Below are 24765 nucleotides of genomic sequence, written 5' to 3'. Positions count from 1 at the left end.
CCTGAGGGCTGAAGTTTCTTTTCCCTTGTAGTTAGCAACATGAGGCAGTGTAATATGGTATCCCCTGGGTAATATCAGGATCAGTTGTCTTGTTTGATAGTATCACTGTATGGAATCAAAGGGATTTATGGTGGCCCTTTGTCATGGTTTAAACCCGGCCGGCAGGCAAACACCATGTAGCCTCTCACTCACCCTCCCCCATCCCTGGGGAGTGAGGGAGAGAGTTGGAGGGGTAAGTGTAAGGAGACTTGTAGGTTGAGATAAAAACAATTTAATATTTGAAATAAAATAAAATAATAATTTTAATAATAATAATAATAGAAAATACAAATGGGTAGTGCACAATGTGATTGCTTACCACTCACTGACCGATGCCCAGCCCGTTCCTGGCTAGTGATCCCAGAGAAGAGAGAATCCTGAAACCACCATCCCAAAAACCTGAGTGGAGTTTCCTGATCTATATACTTATCTATATACTGAGCATGACGTTAGATGATATGGAATATTCCATTGGACAATTTGGGTCTGTTCTTTTGCTGAGCTCCTCCCCAGCTTCTTGTGTACCTACACACTGGCAGGACATGAGAAGTTGAGAAGTCCTTGATTTTATAGTAACAACTGAAAATATCAGTGCATTATCAACATTCTTCTCATATCAAATCCCATACTGAATCCAAAACACAGCACTGTTCTAGCTACTAAGAAGGAAGGGGAAAAAAAGCAATTAGCCAGAGCCAGGACACCCTTTCATTTCTGCTCAAAGAACAAAGGGGAAAGAAAGCCATTGTCAGCTACCTGGAAGTCTTTCTGTTATCTCTACATTTCCAACAATCATAAACCTACCAAAACACTGTAACATTATTCTGTGTTTGTTCCTTCTCTCCACCCATGCACAAATTTAAGCTTCTGCCCTTATCTTTTTTGTTCCCTGGTGGACGTGAATATCTGAGAAGCTGCTTTTCCAGTGCTGATCTACAGAAGGGAGGAGGGATACCCTGTGGTTTCCAAAGTAGCACTGCCTAGCCTGAGTGCCGGTATCAGGATGTTAAGAGTAGGGAAGGCGCGTGGCTGTAGAGCACCGTTCTGAAGGGCAGAACCCTTTGCATTGTAGTGAGTGACAGAAAGCCGAATTCTTTTTCCAGCTCCTTCCTAGCCTGTAGCTGTGCCCTTTATTGTAAAGGCAGAGAGACACAGAGGCAGCATATGTCTGTATTATTGCAGCCTCTTCCACTGGAAAAGTACCCTGAGAAGCGTTCCCTTGCTGCCATCGTGTGGTGTAATGGATTGTTTCCTGAAAGTATGCTTGTGCTGGTGGAAATGGTGACTCCCGCAGCTTTCTCAAGCCAGAGTCTTTGGGAGAAGTGGTCTTAAAATGGGAACAGGATCATTTACCTCCACTTGTTTGTGATCTGTTCAGAAGCAACTTATGATTCTTAATTCAGAATTGGTTTATAGTTTCTAAAGTTCTTAGTCTTTGGATTGAAATGAACTCTTTGCTGTGTGCATTTGATGTTTGGATGCTGATACTATTTCTGTTTCTCTGTATATCGGAAGTACTATTGTATTGCAATTTATTGTTCTGTGTGACTGTGCTTCCACTTTAAATGGACCTAAGTGTGGAGTGGTGCTGCAATGGATTTTCTCCTTTTTATCCACATACTTACGTGAAGTATAGAAGCAGTGGAAAAAGTATTGGGAAGGGTGATGAGAAAGCACCAGATGGAGCCAGAGGAAGCACGGGACAGCACTGGTTGGAGAAGACATCTGAAGTGATTCATTCTTGAATCCAGATGCTGAGCAAGAGCTGCACACAATGCACACTTGCTCTTTCAGTCTGGCTGTTGGTGGAAATAGGACCCTATATCCTGTCTAGCAGGACCTGGCAGATAAACAAGGTTGCATTGAGGGGCCATTAGTGCCAGGTTTCAGGTTGTTACTTCACTGTTGGGCATTCCTTTGCGTGTCATCAGCAATGAAAATGCAAGGTGCAAACCAGTACTGGATGTAGTGGTACAATGTGTCTGTACCCTTCTAGGATTTGTATCCCCAGAGGGCTGGCTGTTTCATGTGTTTCACCACCCCACCTGCCCTTTGTAGTGTAGCTGCCCTGACATCAGTATGCTCTGCACATCTGCAACCTGTCAGAGAATTCAATGACTTGGGCTAGTTACAAGCCTGAGAGTGAGTGTCCAGCATCCTCATCTCCCCTCATGGTACCCTGATGTTTTTTCAGCCTGTGGTGTCAGATTTAAAGATGGCACTGTTGAGGTTTCTGATTTAGTTTAGTCCATTCTTTTACATATACTTGGTTGTAATGTGAAAGTCCTGCTTACATTTTATGTTCACTTTTTTTGTTTTGCTAGTGAGCTGGAGGCCTTTGTTGAAGACCTGAAGAGGGACTCCACTGCTTCCAGCAAGACAGTTACACTGAAGGATGTTGAAGATGGAGCCTTTCTTTTGCGTCAAGTGGGAGAAGCTGTTGCCACCCTGAAAGGTATGTATTTTTCCTTTTAACTTTTGGTTCTTTTCTTTTAACCACAGTGGCTGAGAATGGTTTTACTTTTGATCTGGAGGCATTAACTTTCACTTCCAAAAAGATTTAAAATTGGGATTAAGGAGCTTGTTGCATGGCCCCTGGAGAGAGGTAGACACTCAACTATTTAACATTCATCCCATCCTCCGTTTCTCCCCAGGGCTTTTATCATTTCTTCTTGAGCTTCATAGTTGTTGTCCTTGCAGGAGAGTTCCCGACACTGCAGAATAAAATGCGTGCGATCCTCCGGATTGAGGTAGAAGCCGTGAGGTTCCTAAAGGAAGAACCACACAAGCTAGACAGCTTGCTGAAACGTGTGCGCAGCATGACCGATATCCTTACCATGCTCAGGAGGTGATTTTTTTTTTTCCTTTTCTTCAAAACTAAAGAATTTCCTCAAGCAGGACTGGAACAGCTTTCAGGTTTGGGTTCTCCCCCTCTCCCTGGACAATTCTGATAAATGCACTTTACTTGCAGTATTTTATAGACTCTTCCTAGAGCCTTCTCAAGGGAAATCAAATTAGTCTTTCCTGGGCTCTCTGCAGTGGTTCTGTTGTAACCAATAGCCCTAGTTATTGAGATCTTGTGATTGAAACTAGCTCTCTCTGAACTCAACACTTCCAGATTTGGGAAGTGCCTGGATGAGAAAGCTTACAGAGCCACATCAGTCCCATATCTGAGCTAATTAACTGTAGGCATTTACAGCAATCTAAGCTAATAGAAATATTCTCTGACACTGAAACTTGCATCCCCAAAAATATAACAGTAAGAAATAAATCAGGAAAAGATTCTAAGTGGGTACAGATATCCTAAACCTTCTGAAAGAAAGTATTTTTCAATATGCTTGTGAATTCATGCAAATTCTTTATTCTGTTTTTTGCAAGGAAGATGTGTTAGAGAAGGTTAAAATACTAGATAAAATTTGTGTCCGCTAAGTGCCAGTGTTTAGCTATGTTTGTCAGAATATATGAGCGGCAAATGACTGCTGATTTATATGAGGCAATAGACATTGGATTTAATTCCTACTCAAAATCAGTGAATCAGGCCAAACTGTCAGTGATGGTGGTCTCAATTTTACTTCAATTACAAGAAAATGTAACTCACAAGCCTATTGTTGCTACCATTTATGTAGGAATGTAGGATTGTCATTGTTTCCATATATCTTGGAGCATATGTAAAATGGATTTGCCAGTACTGGCAGATGGATAAAATGGTTTATGTAACAGGTCTTCTAAGACCTGTCACTTATTCTTCTGTGTAGATAAACATCTATATCCTTTCATACTAGTTTCCTTTTCTTAAAAATTACTACGGTTATTTCCTGTCTCACCCTGTTTGGGAAAAAAAAAACAATAAGCTATGCATACCAATGTTTTACCAAAAGTAATTTTTTACAGTGAAATTAGTATTAAGCTCATAAAGTCTGTTTCAGTAATGGAAAAACTGATGGCGTTTGATGACTAGCTACACTCTGAAGCTCAGCCATTTCACAGCTAGCTGCCAGAAATAGTTGACTGTTTACACCCTCAGCTCATCCTACCCCAAATTCTTGACAGACAAGACCTTCATGAAGTATTATTTGAAGACTTTGTTTGGGCAATTTGCCAAACTGCTACCTCACATTCTATGTAACTACCACTTTCTGTGCTAATAGTCCAGGAACATCTTGTTTAGCTAGATACAGTATATAAAATTTAAGTCAAGGGATTTCCATTCCCCCTCTAAAATCAACCCACTGTTAACTCATGGTTTGGTCAAAAAGTGCCAGTACATCCATGAGGGTTTGTAAATATTTTAAAAGGCAAAAAGATCCTAATTAAAGTGGCCCATTTAAAACTCTGAGTCCCTGACTGTGAGAGAAACCTGTGAGATCACACAGCTGAGAGCATCAGGAAGAAAAAACACCGTTTTGACGTTTTTGATATAGGTGCTTTTCCCTTGCAAAAGTATATTGTTAAGTATTTATTGCTTATGACTTGCCTGTATGCTAACCATGTGTCATGCTGTTGTGTTCAATTTGGCTGGGCAGACATGTTACAGAAGGGCTGCTGAGGGGCGTGGATCCATCCCAAGCTGTGCAATACTCTGCTATGGAAAAGGCCACTGCAGCTGACACTCTGAAAAACCAGGAGGAACTCAAGCATGCCCAGGGACATGCACAGCAAAACCTCACCGCAATCACATCAGAGTCCCAGATGTCATCAGTCAAGTCAGAAGTCATCCCCTTCTCAACAATGACGGTCCATCATGTGCAGAGCTCGCCTGTTGTCATCCATCAGTCTCAGCACTCATCAGCCCTGGTCAACCATGCCCAGGGTTCACCCACTGCAGCCAGCCACAGCGAAGGTGGGCCAATGAGTGGCCACCTCTCAGCCACCCCACCAGCCCCCCTGCAAGAGCCCGCAACAGGATCCCAGCCCACACAAGCCACACCAGCACCACAGGTCTCTGTCAATGGCACCACCATGCAGAGTCTTTTCATTGAGGAAATTCACAGTGCAAGTACCAGAAACCGAGCTGTATCAATTGAGGTACAGTGTATTCTACTCAACCAGTTGTCCTCTCTTTAGGTCTGAGATCTCAGTCTCACTCTTGAGACTGCAGGTGGGATTTTTCAAATGTATTCTGGGGATTTATATGCTTAACCCCTAACTACACCATGCACTTCTGAAGATACCCTCTGATTTTAAATGCAACAGGATAATAACATGTAATCAAAAGGAGTAATTGTATTTTTTAAGTAACCTTTATTAAAAAAAACCAATCCTTTTTTAAATACCTTCGTTTTGAACAATAACATATGATTCTCTGGCCACACTTGCATCAGTGGATTTCATTCACTCTTTAAATCTCCATATTCCTCATTATGGAGAGGTAAAAGTGAAAGAGTATGAAGTTCAGTGTTTTCACACAGAGATATTGAGAAGAACCACAAGTGAACTCTCATGTCTTATTACAGACACCAGCGTGATATAGTAAGACATATCTAGCACAATGGAAGTAGAACAAGTGTACAGTTAGTGTTAATATATTTCTTCTAGTTGCTGACTAGAACTGAAAGGATCTTTACATATTGACCTATAATGTTTACACATGGATTTTTTTAAACTAAGTGATCACAACAGAAATCAGAGAAATAAATAGGTGCTTTACTGTTTTTGTCTAGAAAGCTGAGAAGAAATGGGAAGAGAAAAGGCAAAACCTCGATCACTATAATGGAAAGGAATTTGAAAAGCTTTTGGAAGAGGCCCAGGCCAATATAATGAAGTCAATTCCTAACCTGGAGATGCCTCCACAGCCAGCAGCCCTGCCTAAAGGGGATGCAGTGGAAAAGCTAGAAGTCTCAGGTAAACTTTGGTAGAGCAAATGGTGCTAAAAACCTGCATATCGGGAAAGAGGTTATTTTTCCTACTTTCTAGAATGGTTTCAGTTTACAGATTTCTGTGTTCTTGATCATACCTGTGAGTATGTCCCTGAGGAATAATGCAGGTCCTGTGAACAGGATGCAGTGATTTTGCAGATGCCAGTGTGGATAACCAGCTGAACACAAATTTCCCCGTATTGCAACTGAGATAGTGAGTTTGTCCTCTGGAGATAAAGACTCCTCATGAGCAAGAGAGTAAGAGTACACCTTACTTTTGACAGACATGAGATTATCTGTATACTGTACTGTATCTATATCTAGTATACTGTGTTCGGTTTTGCACTTAAAAATTTAGCATTACACAGAGATCTGGAAGAATGACAAAGAGTTTGAGCACAAATGATCTTACAATCAGAAACCTAAAAAGGTCTTTTCATAGACATTATCAAAAGAAGATCAAGACATGCCTGAGGTTTCTGAGGGTAAGGAATCCTTTTAACTTTGCAGAACATGTTCCAACCAGTTCCAACAATTGGAAGCTAAAGCTAGAAAAAGCCACGTTAAAAATTAGCTGTCAAATTTTAACATTCAAAGTAACTAATCACTGAAGTTTAATTATTAGCATATGGGATTCTCTGCCACTTAAAATCTTTAAGCAGTACTATATTTCTTTCTGAAAGGCTGCTCAGGAGCAAGCTCTGTGCATGATGCAAGACCTGCTTAAAGAAATCCTTGAACCTATGTTAAGTGGAAAGTCAGACTATTTGATCTTAATGATCCTTGCTGACTTCATAATCTTAAACTATAAATACAACCAGTGTTTTGGATGAGTCCCTCCGAGGTCTGAAAATGACCCGTGGTGCTGCATAACAGAGTTGTCTTGGGGAAGTGGATAGATTTGAAGGAATGAATTGAGAGTGACTTTCACAGTAAGCATTCTGGCTGTACACCACCATGATGTGGATATGCTGAGCTTCAAGTTGAATGTGAGTCAGACTGTGACCCTGTAGCAAAAAAAGGCAAACCTCATAATGAGATGAACAGGAATATCTACAAGACACATGATTCTGCTCAACAGTGTTGAGCTCTTACATAGGAATTCCCAAACTCAATGTTTTGGACTTGAAGGAAGACTGAACAAATAGGAAGGAGTCGAGAGGACAGTCATGATAATGACTAGAGCTCTAAAAAACCATGATCTCTGGGAAACAAAAAAGAACAAATTGGTTTTGTTTAGCGTGAGGAAGCAAAGGCTGAGGAATGACAAAGTAATTTCTGAATACATAAAAATCTGCTTAAAAAAGACCAACTTGCTTTGTGTGGGTAGAACAGCAGTAGAAGTTGGCAGTTGCAACCAGGAATATCCAGGTTAGGTATTAGGGAAAAAATGCACTTAAGAAGACTGTATGAGGCAATGAGGAGAATGGAAGATCCCCATCATTGATTGGAGAGAAAGGCTTAGACTAGCATTGATCAAGAATTATATAGGTAGAGCTACTTCATGGTAGCAGGATGATGGGGTGTCCTTCCAGTCCTCTTTCTTTCACAATTTAACATACAAATCCATGTCTGAATTTCTTCAAAGTTCAAGGAGCAAAGAAGATGCCTCAGCAAAACCTTGGATTCACCTTATTAGCCAAATATGAGTCAGCTGTAAAATTCTTACCCAGCTACTTAAGCAATACTCCACGTGGCTCTAACAGAGGCAATGGGAGGTACTGTCTGTAGGCAGCACAGAACCTGGCCACCTTCTGCAGTCTGCTAGTACCCCCCGGCACCACAAGTTGATATTAGAGGGAATATCCCAACTTCCTCCTTTTCATATCCGTTATGGACCAGTAGTTCCTCTATACCTGCTTATACCATTTGCAGCCCCACTGCTGTGGCAGCAAGCTCCCCATCTTGTGAAGGAGCTTTCCTTCATCTATTTTAAACTGATCTCATACCAGCTTCTCTGAGTTCCCCGTAGTTCTAATATTCTGCAATTTGGCAAACAACAACTCTGCATTCCCTTTATAAAATCATGAAGGCCATGGGTAAACCTTGATCATTACCTGGAGGTCTCAGCCTGCCCCACAGGCTCCAAACTGCAAACTTGCAGCCTTTCTGGTCCCTCCATCTAGGCCAGCTGCTCCTTCCCCAGGCTCATTTCAATTGCCCTTCTCTTAACTCCACTGTGTTCTTCTGCAGCTGTGGAGACCAGAGCTGTGTGCTGCACTCAAGGTGTTGGCATGCCAAGGTTGTAAATAGCTGCAAAACAATGCCCTGGGGCTTGTGTAGACAAATTCATATAGAACTTGGAAGGAGTGTTTTCAGAGGCAGTATTTTGTTCTGGGCATACCTTTAACATCAGCAAGTTGAGGCTCCTTGGATGTTTCACAACATACATGTTGAAAATAAATTCTGTTGAACCTTGTAAAATAATTTTAGAATTCTGGCACTGCTCAGTGAAGTTACTGGCTATCAACACAATTATCTTGTATAATGTGTGGCATAAATGGAAAACGTCAGTGAAAATAAATACCATATGGGTGCAGCGAGCTGTGACATCTTAAAAAGTGCAGAGCACAATAACAGAGAAGTTTTGTAACTCCCATAGTTAACTAATCCACTTCTAGGATACAGTTTTGCACAGTGTGTAGCCAGCAGATTTAAGGAGGAGTTTGATGAGATTGAGACATTTGCCTTCTGTTGTGCATAATGAATCCTGTAATAGTAACATAAATAAGGGAATGGCAAAACTGTTCCTTAATGTCTGATTAAATATCTCACATGCCACCCAACTCTTCTATGATTCAAGATGAAAATTTCAGTATCAGTCTGTTATAGACTAGAAAACTGAGCAACATAAGGAAAGAGAGACCACCTACCTACTAGCATAGTGCATAAGACTTTTGGGCCATAAATTAGCAGAGTCCTCTGTTGGCTTCGCTGCAGAACCCAGATAGATCACGTCACCAGAATATGTTGTCTCAGCCATTCTCCACACAGAACCCAATTAAGAAACTCCTTTTTCTTTCTGCAAAGCACAAAACAAAGTAAAATGACAGACTTTACACAACTTTGCAAATGACTGTAAATACTTCTTTAATGTCTTGACTCTAACTCATCTTTATTATCAAGACTGTTCAGTGAAAAATATCGGGAACGTCTAGCATGTGCATTAGAAATTGGGCTCCTTCACCTTTCTTTGTGCCTTCATATGTGAGAATGCCCTGATTTTTGCAAGTGCTGAGTGATCAGTAGCTTCTATTTAAGACAGTTTGCTTATCTGACTACAAATGCTGCCTTAAGGCTGGCATTATTACTTTGAGATCTTTTAAGACATTATTGATTTTTTTGGTGCAAGTGGAAATTTTTATGGTGGGAGAAATTAATTTCAGTCGGTGTGTGCCTGTTGAAGAATGCTTCAGTTCAGTGAAACAGCTGGCGATGAACAACTCCCATTTGGTTCATAGAAGTGCTAAGCCCTTTGGCATCAAAGAAGGTTCCATAAAGTAACGGTTTTATTCATGAGTAGTCTCAGACTCAGTGAGTTTTACTTGCCCATTTACTCCTCCCTCTTTAAATATGCCAGAAGAACTCAGCCCTAGGAAGAAATATTAGAATAAGGTTCTTAGCATTTTTTCCTCCAAAGTTTTTTTTCTTTCCCATTTAGATATAATATTATTTAGTAAAGAAAATAGAAATACAGCTTTGAAGTTTTATGTCTTGTCCAGTGTCATTGCATTGACTGAGAGCACACCCCATCACGTCTCCTTAATGACGCCAGCTAACAGATGTGAGGGGGATTAGCCTTCGATAGCCTGTGCGCCTGCCACACTTACTGACAATTTCTCTTGCCCATATTTCCCCTTTTTATTTCCCGTTTTGAAGATGGAGATGGATGAATGTCTCACAGATGTGAAAGAGATGGTAGGAATCATTCTCTCTTTGTGCCTTCCATGTCACTCGTCCAGCCTTGCTCATACTAAGTGTGAGAAAAACTTTGGTGTTCTTGCAGGCAGAGCTGCTACCAGTTTGAGGGTAATGGGTTGAGCCCATTAAAAGGAGTAGGGATTTGCATAGGCCCTACAATGTAGTCTGCTAAACACCATCTTAGAGAATTACTCTGATTTTACAGCAGCAGATCTTACCTTGGGCTGGTAGAAGTACATCTGATGTCACTAAAAACTGAGTGGTGTTTATTGACCAAAGAAGTGATCTAATGTAAAGTGCATCTGGAAATTCACTCTTCTTGCAATCCTGCAAATGAGTGCCAGATAACCAGGGAGGGAGATAATACAGCAGAGCATTTCTTCAAGCTTAAGAAGGTTCAAAGATCATTTGAGCTAAGAAGGGAACAAAAATGAAGCCAGGTCAGACAAGGGCTCTGTCCAGCCCCAGGGGCCAACCAGTGTGTTGGAGGAGCCTGACATAGCCCAGGAACAGGCAGTTATGCAATAACTTGCCCAGAGGGAACACTTAGCCCTAAACAGCTGGGTAATCCCAAAAGGAGGAGGTTTTATCTTTCTGGGTTATATTTATTCCAGCTGTTTATATAACACTGAGTAGCTGCAGAAAGGTCTTTCTCTTGCTCTTGAAAACAAACATTGTAAACAGCAGTGTGAAAATGGTGGCTGTTGCCATGTATGATGCTTGGCCTGTGACCAGAAACACACAGGGACAGGTCATGAGCAGGGTAATGCTACTTCTGGAAAAAGTGCTGTCCAGTGACAGTGGGGAAGAGGAAGTGGCAGCTGGGTGGGGAAGCATCATGGGAAGTGGGAATGCCAGTTTGAGAAACTGGTCTTCTCTTGGAAGACTCTCCTTGGAAAGCAAGGGCTGGCTCTGCTCAGCTGTTGTATTTGGTAGTTGAATCTTCATGAGTTAGCAAAATCTATATAGGGTTCTTATATGATAATTCAAAGGCAAAACTGTGCATTCCTGGAATAGTTAGTAGTAAGTAAACTGAAATAAATGCTGTCTTGGAAAAGGAGCAAGTGCAGATGCTCCCCTGCCCTGCTAAGTGGTGGGAGAACACATTGAACTGCAGAGGTGACATCTGTAGAGCAGTGTTTACACTTTCCCTCTCAGCTTTTGTCCGAATTTAGCTAGTTTTGTCCAACTATAAGATGGAGAAAATTCTTCAGGTCCTCTCCTAGCAGCTTGCCAGCAGCACCTCCCAGGCAGAGCCAGAAATGTGTACTGGTTGCTCCAGAGTTGCTGAGAACAATGAGAAGTCTCCAGGTTTGGTGTCTTGCTGGTATCCACATCAGTGGCCATGCTTTCAAAGGAGACTGTGGGGCACTATCTGTAACCAGGTACCCAACTGAACCTGCCCTTTACATGCTTCTTTACAAGTGATTGATTTACAAATTTGTGCTCTGCTATCACACTATCAAGGGCTGAAACCCAGCCACAGTGGCATGGAGCACAGGATTTTTGCTGAAAATTTCTGGGTGAAGTGATCTAGTTTCTCTGTGCAAGTGCAGCACTGTTTACTTTCACTTGAGGCAGTTCCACCTGAATCCCAAATGTGTTTCTGTTCATATATATTCAGCAGCAGGACCTTTTAAGACATTTTTTTCTTTTCCAACTGAGTCAGGGATGCAAATATTTTTTTCCCCTCCTTCACCTACGCTCACTTTGTGCTGCTCTGTTTATTTGCAGAAGAAGTTCCCGATGGAGAACAGGATAATGACAAGCTGACCAAGTCTCCACCTCCTCCACCTCCGCGGCGCAGTTACCTGCCAGGGTCAGGACTAACCACAACGAGATCAGGAGATGTCATCTATGCAGCCAGAAAAGAGGCTGCTGCTGTCAAGGTTTGATGATTCATACTCTAGACAATCAGACTGTTGATGAGTGGCTGGCACAGAGAAACATTCCCAGGCTTGGGCTATGTCTCTAAACCACAAAATAAGTTGAGACAGAGCTACGGCCTGGAGAGCTACTGAAACTGCTTACCAGGAAATGCTACTGTTAGGCCAAATGAACAAGTAAGGTTTGATCAGTTCTGTTTACAGGAGTCTTGCTGCTCTTATCTCCTAGCAATGTAGAAGGCAAGTCACAGGCTGTTTTCGTTTAGAGTGGTAAGAAGATTAAAAATAAAAAAAGTATGCCTTACACAGATGGGGTAGATCAGCTCAGAATTGAGAGCGTTTTTACAGAAATGTTGCAAATTAGTTTCTTCGGGCTTCCCTTCCCCATCTGTTCTGTACTCTGAAGGAAGTGGAGGGAAGTCCAAGTTAGGAAGCTTTTTAATCTGTGAACGTGCTATCACATTGGCAATATTGATTGCATGTGAACTGCTGAAGTGGCAGTCTCCTTAAAAAGGAAGAGAGACCTTGCAACAGGGGAGTTGCAGTAGTGTTGAATCTTCTGTGTTTGCTTTGCATCAGGAAGGCTCAACTGTCTGTATGTGCTTTCTCATCCCCTTGTAGGAATGCAGTGAAGATGCTGGGCAAATAGCACAATCCAAAGCCCCTAAAGAGGATCTGGCATTGTCTCGGAGCACAGGGCATGCTGTAGCATCAGCTGCAAAAGATGAAGAGGAAGAGGAAGGAGATAAAATAATGGCAGAATTACAGGTATGCCTTTAGGGTTGCACATGAAGACACCCGTGCCTGATATCACTTCTAGGGCCTAAGCACAATTTCTAGCTCAAAACATGAAGGAAAGTAGGTCTTCCAGTCTCACCCAGTCCTACTTTATTGCACTAGGCAGTACATGTCTTGTAAGCACTACCTAAATATTGTTCAAGAGGTCTGGAGCTGAGAGAGTGTTCAAGAATGCAGTGGTTGTCAACTGGAGAGTCTTACACATGTAGATGGGGCAAGTAAAATACTGGTGTGCATTTGGTGTGGTTGTCCTTGGCCTAGCATTTCTCACTTAGTACCAGACTGGCAAGGTGTTGGGAGCCTGTCATTCACGTTAACATTGGTGCGAGCAGAGAACATGGGGTCTGCTCCTGGCAGACTGCACTCACTTGTTCTGTGCTATGGTCCAGTGTTTCCCAATGTGTTTGAACACCGAAACACTTGTTGCTCCCTGTTGTGAAACTGGTACATTACTCTGCCAGTGGCACAGTAGTAGTGCTCTCTTGCTGGTCCTTCGCTTGATAGCACATAGGCTGGTTTAGTTCAGTGATGGTGATGCTGCAGTAAAAGCCAACTATTCCAGCTACCATCAGTGAGCTCCAGCTTCCCAGGGACACCCCCCATCTCCTTCCATGCCCACATGAGGAAGGGAAACGTGGATCAGCTTAACTGGCTATAACTTATGATGTTGGGGTGTCTCAGAGAACGGTCATGACATAAGAAGATCCCTGCTGTCCACCTGCCAAAAGCTGGGTTTAGTGCTGCCCAGGGAGCGTTTGCAGCACAGGAGACATGTATATTAAGCAGTAACTGTTACGTGTGATGGGTGCACCCTGCCCCTTTGCTCAGCCCTCCCCCACCAGTGCTTCAGACAGCTGGTTTGAAGGGAGCGAGAGCAGTGGTTTACCCTTATCCCCTGTTTGTGTGCTAATGGCTAGTGTGACAGGAGAGCTGGGGACAGTGAAACTGTCACACCATCTCCTGTCTCTAGGAAAGCAACCCGGCTGCCTTGCAACTGGGGACAATGAAGTGGAGGTTAAGGTCTGGAAAGCGGGGCTGAGGGGAGCTGAGAAGGAGAAATAGACATAGTAGCTCAGCAGGGAATGAGTGTTTAAATGCTAGATTTGGGGACAAGTAATGCTCGTTTTAAACCAATACCAAAGTACCAAGTATATTTTAGAAGGTTGACAGAGTACCATGTTTTAGAAAGGGCAAACTGCTTGATCCAGGAGCTACAGCCTCCTTAGTCTGGTATCAGTCACAGGCAGAATAATGGAGAATCAGGTATGTGATTCAATCAGTGAAGAACTAAAGGACAGATGTAAACAGTTACACTAGTAAACACAGTGTAATGGAACACAGATCTGTCAGAGCAAACAACACTCTTTGATCAGGTAACAGGTTTGACTGCTTAAGTGGAATTGTATACCTATAAACATTTTTGTAAGTCACTTGATCAAACATCATACAACATTCTGATGAAAATCTGGCACCACAGAATATACAAAAAAGCCTCTATCATAGGACAATGGAGTGCTGTCTGGCTCTGAAAGTGCTGCCCTTGATGCAGGTGTTTATAGTCAGGTCCCGTGGGGATCAGCTACAGGCCCAGCGTCACTCTGTGTTTTCATCACCAGACTGGAAATACATTTAAAATCCTTACTGTTTAAATCACCTGAATTTAAACTAGTGAAGTGTGAGAGCAGGGAGATGATAGCAGTTACTTAATGGTTATAATACATTCACTGAAAAATAAAAGCCGCATGAAGAACAACAAAATATAGGCCAGACCACAACTGCACATCTTGGAAAGAAACAGCAGTTACAGTAACAAAGTTGACAGGAGCTTAGTATCTGCCTTGGGTCTAGATGTGAGAACAGGGAGTGTTTTTATCTCGGTGTACAGGATCAGTGAGATCAGCACAGGGCTGCTGCATCCATGATTACGTCATCGATGCGTCCCCCATTTGAAAAGACTGTTAAGAATATGAAGGTTCAGAAGAGACTTGAGTACAATGTGGAGGTACTTTCATGGGAAGTACATTTTTAATCTAGCAGAAAAAAAGCATAATAATAATCAGCTGCTGTAGCACAAACTGTATTTGGACGCTGTTGTAGATATTTTGGAGCAAAGATGAAAAATAAAGAAATTACCAAGGGAAATAGTAGTGGATTCTTCATCACTTAAAGCCCGAAGGACTTTGAGGATGCCTTTATAGATGATATGCCTAATGCAAAAACACATCACTGGTCTCGCAGATGGGTAAACTGGGGAAAGTCCACATCCTGTATTATGAGGAGCGAGACTACTTTTTCTAACAGTTCCATGTTGTCTTAGGTACTCTGGTCTATAAACACATACAAATAGGATGTAATGGAAAACCAGAAGAAACTCACACCCTGATTTTTTGCACTGGATTTTTTTCGTTGTTGTTTCTTTTCTGATTTTGCATAAACATGCAATATGTATGAGGAGTACAATATTTAAAGAACAGGCCTGGTTCTAATCTGTAATCAGGGCTATTAATTTCTTGAGAGTTGCCAGGAATTAAGTAATTTCCCTATTACGTGGTATAAGAACATAATGTCCTTGCATGTCACGGTGTGTTTGACTCCTGTAAGCCCTCCTCCCTCATTCCTCTGGCTGGCAGAGATGTCCTGCCTGTACATCTCGCTGAAGGCAGACCATGCCAGTAGAGGCCTGCAGAAATCCCGGTGATGCACACTTGCAGCCAGCACTGCCCAGTGGTGGAAGGGATAGTTCTGCTCTTCTGGATCTGGGAGCCAGTTGGATAGAGAAAGCCAAAGGAAATGCAAAGAGGATAGCAGGATAAAGGGCTGAAAAGTCCGGGCCATGCCCTGGGGTACACGTGGTGGGAGGCCAGTGGTTCGCAAGCCCATATGTTGAGACTGTCACCATATGGAGCATTAGTGAAGACTGTGGCAAAGGCACATGTCTCTAAGTCTAAAGTTTTAATAAGAGTTTGTGTGTGGAGAAGTGGATTTATGTAGCTCTTGCATGATTATCTGCCACTAGGAAGTAGGTACTGTCGCAACCCCAAGGTTTGTCATGGGCTTCTTATTTGAATTTGGACAGCACCTCTGTGTGCCATCGTGTCCCCATCTGTAAAAGCAGAAATCAAGCTCATTTCCCTGCAGGGAATGTTGAGGTCAGCATGATGAGTTAGAGTGCAATCTTGGCAGACTGGAGGGGAATGCCCTATTTCTCTTAGTCTGATAGTCTAAAATCTCTTTTATCTCATGAGCTTGTAGATAATATTGTTGAGCTGTGAATGCTAAAAAAAAAATGCTCTCTTTGTAGTTGGTCATCTCCAGACATTTCTGTGTAAAAGCTCTTGGTCTCCTGATAACCTGCAGTATTTATTTCCTAGGCCTTCCAGAAGTGCTCTTTTATGGATGTAAACTCAAACAGTCATGCTGAACAGTCCAGAAATGATACACATGTTAAAGACATAAGGCCTGGGACTTTAATGCATCACAAGGAAAAGAAGGTAACAAGTGGCGTTTGTAAACATGCCACCCGGTCTTGGCATAACCTTCTTTCCTTCAAAACTAATCTTAAATCTTGTGTCCTGTTATCTCTAACTCCCATCCACCACTGCCTGGTGATTTCCTTTCTTTTATCTCCGTATGGCTCAGAAACACTCATATGGAACATTATGTGTCTCATCAGCAATTATACAATGGTTGCATGAAGTTTTATGATTCTGTGAAATCAAAATTAAAAGAGGATCCATCAGTTTCTGCCAAAGGGATGCTCATACGCCTTAGAACATCCTTCCAGTTCTATTTTGGCAATGGATGGTGAAGCATCTCTCCTAAGCCTTTTTCTTGCCTTAAGGAGAATTAGTGGTTTCTCTCAGTCTCAAGAGCCACTTTAGAGAATTTCTGCTTTACTTTGTTTCATTTGTTGATCCCAAAAATAGTTATTAGATATTCAGAAATCTCATTCAGTTTATTGGAAGACAGAGTCAAGGTGGGTGGGCCAGATTTGCCCTTACTTAATACCCAAGATTCACTTGTCTGTCGTGGGGCTTAGAAGAGGCGCCACATATCTGGGGCTGTAGCCAAGTTGGGGTGAATTTCACCGCTGTGGCTGGACTGGAGTTGCCAGTTGAGTTGACTGGTCTTAGTGGGCAGCCAGTGTTCAGTATGAAGAAAAGGACAAATATTTCTGCCCTTGCAGACCTCTTTTAAGTTTAAGAGTAGTGAATTGAATCATTGCTGGAGTAGGGGGTCATGCAGGCATGAAAACATGTCAGCCAAATGCCAGTTTGCAATGAAGGAAGGGGTATGGTGAGGAAAAAACCACAGCTTTTCAGCGCAGCATTTCAACTTCATCATGTATTTTGTGTGTGTATGCAAATTGGAAATAGCAGTAATAACCTCTGTGATGTAGCATCATTAATAGCTCCCCTTGCACTTCAACTTCATTTAATGGGAACTGAAGCAGGGAAAGAGAAGATTACTTTGCCAGGTCTGCAAGGCAGAGAAGAACCCAGGTGCCCTAACCACAGTGACCTGCATCTGCATAGTGGATACTGCTGCTGTGAAGGACAGAATGACACCTAGATGGTGGTGTCTGATATAGTATTAGCATCAAAATCCATACTCCTGCAGAAGGTACTGCTGCCAGGTCAGGGATTGCACACAAGGACTTAGCTTGGAGCTGCCCAGACAGCAGTTCTGGTCTAAAGCTGCGAACACCTGGCTGGGTGAGGGTACAAGTTCACAGCTATGAGTAAAAGGGAAAAATTGATTTGTTGTGGAGTGTATGACAGTGTTACAGAGGAAAAAAAAAAGTGTGAATGTATCTGTATTCATCCTCATTACTACTGCTGTCAGAATGAGAAGATCGTATTGTTACATGAAAACCTGGGTCACCACTTAAGACATTGTACATCCTGTAGCACAAATGTTTCTTTGAAAGGTGCTGCCAAGTAATTGCCATAAACTGCTATTTATTGGAATAACACAGAGTCCAGGAACTTAAGGTTAATTAGATCTGGTTTTGTCATCTGACATGACAGAGTGTTTATTGGCTTCAAATATGGAGCTTTATGGTCATGACAAACTCTCAGATGAAATGAAATTTATTGTGGTTTTATTTGTTAGTAGAAAGGCAGCAGTTCCTAAAATGAGATATATTGTACAATGACACCACGAGATGTTGCACTGATACTTGGAACAAGAAGTGGAACTTGCTAAAAAAGATATAGAGAAATGGGAACTCAGTCACTGAGACAGCATATCCACGGGCAGCAAGTGCCATTACATGGCCTGGCCTAATTCTGGGAGCTCTGACATGGAGTGGGAGTGGGAGGCACTTACCACAGCAAGTCTGGGCCTGAGGTGATCACAAGCCCTGGTGTTTTGTTCTGATACCAGCTCTCAGCACGAAGTGCAGGCAGTGTCAGCCTGCCCACTGATGCCTCGCTGGTTGTGGCTGGTTTGCATGATAGCTTCTCCTTATTTAGAAATACAGGGCTGTCAAGGTATCCATGGAGTAGCTGCACAGCCTGGTTACTGCTAAGAAGCCTCGGTAGAGATGAACTGCGACTCTGGTCTGTCGCCAACTTTCTCGCTCCTGTGTTTTGATTGTGTGTAAAGTTTTTCTGTGTAAAATCCTCAGACAGCCTATAAGAAAATATCACACAAGATGTAGAAACTATACCTTGTGAACCTCTGTATGCATGGGGAGTGCATGCACTAGCCGACCTGTGGATTTCTGTACCATCACTCATTCAGCTGGGAGATGAGACTCTCCTGACTGATCTTCTGCATGTCTCTATGCTCACATAAGTATAATCTGTCCTTCTGGTGTGTTAGGAGTCAGCTTCTAGCCTCAAGCAATGTCAGCAGTAATGCTTTTGGCTCACTGCCTTCAGGCACTCGAGGCCAGATTCACTTCCTTCTTGGCGAGCTGACTTTTGACTGTAGATTTCTCTTTTGGTCATTCATAGGTACAGTGTCTCTTCAGGTCATTCTCCCACCCTGATGATTGGTGTTTATCCTAAGCTGTCGCTAGCACTTAACAAACCAAGCCCTAAAGAAAAGCCTGGTATTATGAAACAGCATCTCCAGGCGACCTCATTTGAAAATAAAGAAAAAAGTCCCCTTAAATTTGCTTTGCTGGGAATATATTACTTTTGAGCTAGTGGATGATCTCACTGTGTGATGTTTGGAGCTGCTTCTATAAATGAATGTAGCTTAATGTTTCATTCTGCACTTTGACGGGCACTACAGGGTGCCACTGGTAATTTTGACGGAGTGCTTCTAAGCTGCAGCAAGGGTTTAGAAATGCTCGGACTGTGATGATATTAACTGTGATGGAGCAGCGCTGCTCAGGTGTGAGCAACATTAGAAGCAGCAAAATGTTGTAATCTAAAAAATCAGCTTTTACTGGTACAAAACCTCCTTTCAAGACTGGCCCAACTCTCGCCTTTGGCTCTCCAACGAGCTAGCAAGCCATAGCGCCCTGCTGTCAGCCCTTCCACCTCAGGCTGCCTTTGATGTGTCCCAGCAGAACTTAATCAGATACTGTGAATCTTTTCAACTTCAATCTTTTACAAACTAGGGATTTTTTTTTTTAGCTGGAAAGTGAACAGGTCAAGGTAGCACTGTGTTGGAAATAAGGTAATTAGTGTGCTTTTGCGTATTCTGGAGGCCTTGTTAAAACGAGCCCTAGGTAACAATCCATGCTGGCCACATGCATAGCACAGAGCAGTAACATCATGCACTGTACTGCCAGAATTTGGAATTTTGCCCCGAAGACAGACAGGAATCAGCTGACAACTTCAGACATGCCTCTGCAGCAGTAAACAGAGTGGTGAGTTCACAAGGTCTGCGCTTCCCCTGAGAATATGATGATTAATTTGGGGGAAAAACAAAAGTCCTGTAAAGGTAACAGCCCTGAATAACTAAGTAATCCGACTTTCCCCCTTAGGTGTATGGGGCTACAACAGGATCTCCCACAGATAGTGACCATCCTAAAGAGAAGAGGGAAGGGAAAACTGAAGAAGAATTGGGTTCTGATTCATCCAGCACAGCTGACAGTAAAATTGGCTTTTCAATGAATGACAGTCCTACATTTAGCAAGGGTTTAAATATGGAACCTTATGGTCATGATAAACTCATAGAGGGTAGAGACTATTCTAAGAAAAACCTTCAGAATATGAGCACAAACCTGTCTGGTGTCACTTTGCCAGAGGATGACAAACGAAGAGGGGCTCAAGATATTTTAGGATCCCATTTTCCACCTGTTGAAATGGGAAAACAAAAGCCAAACTACAGGCTCTCACGAGGTGCTCACCAGGGCCTGCCGCAGGGTGAAGCCTTGCAGAGCACAGGCAAGCACATCCCCATCAGCAGCGTTGCCCCTCTCATGAGGCACACACAGGAGGCTACGGGGCCTCAACCTTCCGCGCAGGAGCAAGAAGCTTCTGCAGTCAACTACAGTCAGGTTGTGCTAAGACCCAAAGTGACCAGAAGTAACAGTGTGAACAGCATTGAAGAGACAGACTCTCCAGCTAGCTCTCCGAGTGAAGACAACTCACCCACAGAAAACATCGCCTTCATGATTACTAAAACAGCTGTCCAAGTCCTCTCGAGCGGGGAAGTTCACGATATAGTCAACCGGAAAGGTGGAGATGTGCAAACAGTGAACATCGATGCGAGGAAGGACGTGGCGTCGGAGAAGGGTATCCCAGAAAACACAGACAGCGAAGAGCCAGTGGTGTGTCTGGACAAAAAACCCGTCATCATCATTTTTGATGAACCGATGGATATTAGGTCAGCATATAAGCGGCTTTCTACAATTTTTGAGGAATGTGATGAGGAGTTGGAGAGAATGATGACAGATGAAAAGATAGAAGAGGAAGAGGAGGAGGAAGAAAATGAAACACATGAAACCTCTGAGAGCCAGAAGGAAGAGCCACCAGTAGTTAATGACAGAAAAGCAATCACAGAGGAGTTTTCAGCAGCTCACGGTCTCGATGAACAGTACATATTTAACCTTCAGTCTTCTTCTGACTCTGCAGAAACCAGACCTCCTGCAGAGGAGGAAAGCATAAAGACAAATTTTAACAAATACCGTCAGATCTATGGGCTAAACACAGAAGCAAACTCAGACTCTGCTGATCAGTTTGGAAGCAGGCAGGATTCTAAGAAAAAATTTAAGTTCAAATTCCCTAAAAAGCAGCTGGCTGCTCTGACGCAGGCAATACGGACAGGAACCAAGACTGGGAAGAAGACCTTGCAGGTTGTGGTTTATGAAGAAGAGGAGGAAGATGGGACCCTGAAGCAGCACAAGGAAGCAAAGAGATTTGAAATCACCGGGTCTCAGCCCGAAGATGGTGACAAAAGTCCTTCTGGGAAGCAGGAGGGACCCCCCGGAGCTGCAGTGTCCCTGTCTAGGACTGATGAAATTCGACAGAGTACATACCGAACGCTAGACAGCCTTGAGCAGACTATAAAGCAGCTGGAAAACACCATCAGTGAAATGAGTCCAAAATCTATCCCTGAAAACACATACAGCTCTGAGGGAAGCACTGTCCCCTTCTCTGCCCAGATAGTACCAGAGACCCCACCCCGAGAGCTTGTAGTGCTGGATGAGAGCCTTGCTGGCGTAGAGCCCCCTCCGTCAATCCCAGCCACTTCACGTAAGGTACCTTAGTCCGAGAAATCAAACCTCCAGCTGCTTTCTAAAATCTGCAATAATCATCATTAAACAAGAGGGTCTTGTGATTTGGTTGCTTCCTTTCAGGTGGCTTGTTTGGGCTCCCCACAAGGTGTCTAACAGCTAATAGACCGTTGGGTTTTTTTTTTTACTCTTTGCTGCTGATTGGTGATGGGCAAATGCAGGGGAGCTGGGTCGAATAATCTGCTGTGTGAAATGACAAGCGTCACTGACATGAAATCCAGGCTGATCAGTAGCTGAGCAGTTTTCTCCATTTGATTCTGGAAATTAACACCTGTGGTGTGAAGCTCCTGAACTTTCCCTGCATGTAGTACTGTGGCTTTTTTTTTGGCGCATGGTGTGCAGTCTCCTCTTCAAGCACACGGGTACTGATCACGCCCTCCCCTTGTCTCCCCTCCCTGCCCCTCTGCTCGTTTCCACAGGGCTCCAGCGCTGCCTCCCAGACAAGCCGGATGCCGGTCCCCATGGCTTCAAAAACTAGACAAGGAAGCATGGAGAAAGCAGGCAAACAGCACAAGCTGCAGGATCCGCGCCAATACAGACAGGTAGTTTTACCCTAAACCCAGTGTTTGGATGGACATTTCATGTTGTTTGTTTAAAAACTCCAGTAACTGACTGAGATTATACCAAATAACGGATGCCTGACTTACGAGTGAGGTCTAACTGGACGACCTGGATCCTGGGGGCATGACAGTATCTACTGATCTTTTCACCATGCTTGTGCATGCATGTCTGCAATAAAACACCTGCTGCTTTTTTTTTTTTTTTCCTTTGCCTTTTTTTTTTTATTATTTTTTAACTGTGGTATTCAGCTGTAATTTTAAGATGTCAACTACCTGTTTACTTTCCCTTTGGTAAATGCGGCGGTTCCTTATGAGAGCTGGGAATGCTTCTGTTCAGAGAGTCTTTACAGGAAGCCTTGGACACTAACCTGTTGGTGTAATAGATGGCAGTAGGTGCACATTAACTCTCCGCCGGACATGTCTATTCACACGTTAATAACCCAGAAGCATGGCCAATGTAGTGACTGGTCTATAACCCATAGGTCGCGCCTTCTCACAAAAGCTTTGTTGGCTCTCTCTATGCACTCTTCGTTGGGCACTTTGGGTTTTCTACCAGGTCCAGTCCATGGCTGCAAGACTTAGCTCAGGCCTCGAACTGTTAATTCTTATTCTCTGTAGGGCTATTTTCCCAGGTCCTGTTGGTTTATCATGTTACTGGCTTTCTGACAAACTGTCTCCTGCCGTCTTTATTTGCAGGCTAATGGAAGTGCTAAGAAAGCTGGTGGGGACTATAAGGCTACTTCCCCTACCCTACCTGCTTCTAAGATCCCAGCCTTTTCTCCCACTTCTGGGAAAAGCAGCTCAGCACCTGCTTCTAGCGGTGACAGCTCTAACCCTCTTAATCCACCTACTAAAACCTCCATTCCTTCCTCTAACCTTCTCGGTCCTCAGACAGGTCGCATATCTTACTCTACCTCCCTCATCCCCTCTGTCTCTAACGGCTCCTCCAAGTTTCAGAGCCCCACTTACCCAGGGAAAGGTCACCATCTCTCGTTCTCACTACAGACTCAAAACGGCCGACCACCCCCTCCTTCCTCCTCTACCTCCCCCCCCTCCTCTACCTCTCCCACTTCACTGAACCAAGGTATGAAGAGCATCAGGACAATCCACACACCTAGCTTCACCAGCTACAAGGCACAGAACGGAAATGCCGGCAAGTCCACCCCATCCACAGCCAAGGAGCCATCCTAAAGGCTAAGCACAGCACGGGTGCAAGTTCACCAAGGCTTTGTGTTCATTTTCAAAGAATCCGCAGCCAATATTTTAACCAGGGAATGTAACCATTTTGCTGTATTGCTGGAGGCTTAATACTAATCACGTGCTAAATACTGAATTACTACACTAGATTAGAGTGAAGCTTTTTTGTAAAACTCTGTTGCTGTTGTGATGATGAAAGAGCCTTTTCTTCCTATAGGCAGCACCTCTTACAAAAAAGTGTGAAGGTGTGTGAGTGAACTTGACTGCGTGTGCACAGCGGTGTACTGAGCATGGGAAAATGTATGGTTAAAAATTTAGTAAGTAAGTTGTTTTGTATAAAGCTATTTTTCATTATGGGGACTAGAAGTGAACAGAGATATACTAAAGTGTGATTATACACAACTGTAAAACTGAAACTAAAATATTTTTCTTTTATTTTGGTGTTATTTAGCTTTGTTACAGATTTCTATTTTTGTCAACAAATGTCATGGTTCCTTTCGAGATCTTTTTGCCAAAACATTTTGATACTATTGTAATGTACATTTGAAAGTAGTATGCTGGACAGTAAACCTCTACACAAGAAACAGAACAAGACTGGTCTTAGTGTGTATGAGGCAACTCAACCTATTGCACTGCCATTCAGATTATATTTAAGAATTTGCCAGCCAAGAAAAAAAAAATAAATTCTTTTACACATATAGGTAGTTGCTGATTACTTTTTTTCTTAGCTAAATCCACCCTTTTTCCTTCAGTTTTATTTTACTGAGACCTGGTAGCCCATTAATGTATTGCATTGTGGATTTTAAAATGTACACTTCTGTACTGTTCTGTATACTGGCAAACTTTTGTACATATCTATAAATATATATAAATAAATAAATACTGTATGTGGCTGGGCACATAGAGTAGTTTTACCACACCAAAGTTAATTTTTATGCATGCTTAAAAATATATATGGGGAAGGGTTGAAAAAGATGGATATCAGTCAAATAGGAAAAAAAAAAAAGCAAGAAGCTGGCATAGCTCATGGTTTTGTAAATAAATTTATTTGTATAACATCATAATGTAATATACAAAACTATGATAAGCAAAGATCTTTACAAAAATAAAGGGCTGCATGCTTATATATTCGTATTTTGTCACTAATAACTTTTATAATGGTCTCAATTAGCTGTTAAGCTGTTTGCCTGAGAGCATTAAACCATCAGGAGAAAAATTGACTTTATTTTCCCCAGATTAAAACCATACATAAGTATTAATTTTAAAATGGGGTTTTTCAAATTTACCTGGACAAAAGCTAATTCCTCAAACTCTAGGTTAGAAAACTAGCAAGAAAAAAAAAAAAAAAAGCACCTCAACTTTTGACTGATTAAATCAAAGTATCACCTCTTCCACCTTTAAGTATTCCTTGTTTTATTCCTCCTTGTGAAACAGGAAGTTTCATAAAAGTGTCATTTCAAGGTGGAGGCCTCGGATGGTGTAGTGGGAGTAATTAATTAAAGAATGTTAGCCTTAACTCATAGCTCATGAACATGTCATACAGTCTAGCTCCAGCAGGGTCGTGCTGAGAGCCATCCCCTCTGCTGGCAGGGGAGCTGAGGCCCCAGGTGTGTGCAGGGCACAGGAGCTTCAGCATTGGGCTACAAGCCAAGCCCAGGACAAGCTGGGTGGCTCCAAAGCCAAAGCAAAGCGTAAGGCGCAGTTCAGAGCACTCGCTCTGAACCACCGGAGAGAAGCCAGTTCCTTTCCAGCCGGTACAGAAAAGCAGTGGCTCCAAAGGCTGATCTGGGAGCAGCTGATACAGGTGG

At 42.8% G+C, this 24765-nt stretch overlaps 1 protein-coding gene across 11 annotated transcripts in view; it reads left to right on the top strand.

Annotated features, from left to right (window-relative positions):
• KIAA1217 (KIAA1217 ortholog) overlaps positions 1-24081 on the top strand; it is a 183201-nt gene extending 159120 nt beyond the window's left edge. For 4 of the 11 annotated variants that reach the window (XM_074833886.1, XM_074833866.1, XM_074833914.1 and 1 more), the window contains 10 exons: positions 2364-2494; positions 2740-2887; positions 4563-5064; positions 5700-5880; positions 11550-11704; positions 12323-12469; positions 15871-15990; positions 19446-21164; positions 21620-21742; positions 22457-24081. In XM_074833886.1, coding sequence (XP_074689987.1) covers positions 2364-2494; positions 2740-2887; positions 4563-5064; positions 5700-5880; positions 11550-11704; positions 12323-12469; positions 15871-15990; positions 19446-21164; positions 21620-21742; positions 22457-22951 — 3721 coding nt within the window. In that variant the 3' untranslated portion in view covers positions 22952-24081. Of the gene's footprint in view, positions 1-2363; positions 2495-2739; positions 2888-4562; positions 5065-5699; positions 5881-11549; positions 11705-12322; positions 12470-15870; positions 15991-19445; positions 21165-21619; positions 21955-22456 lie in introns of those variants that run through there. The other 7 variants (XR_012624299.1, XR_012624297.1, XM_074833875.1 and 4 more) reach the window with 7 other exon arrangements.
• Positions 24082-24765: the final 684 nt, after the last annotated feature.

Source organism: Strix aluco, chromosome 1 (assembly GCF_031877795.1).
Source record: "Strix aluco isolate bStrAlu1 chromosome 1, bStrAlu1.hap1, whole genome shotgun sequence".
Taxonomy (NCBI): domain Eukaryota; kingdom Metazoa; phylum Chordata; class Aves; order Strigiformes; family Strigidae; genus Strix; species Strix aluco.
Note: the sequence above shows the minus strand (reverse complement) of the source record. Positions and strands in the feature narration are given on the sequence as shown.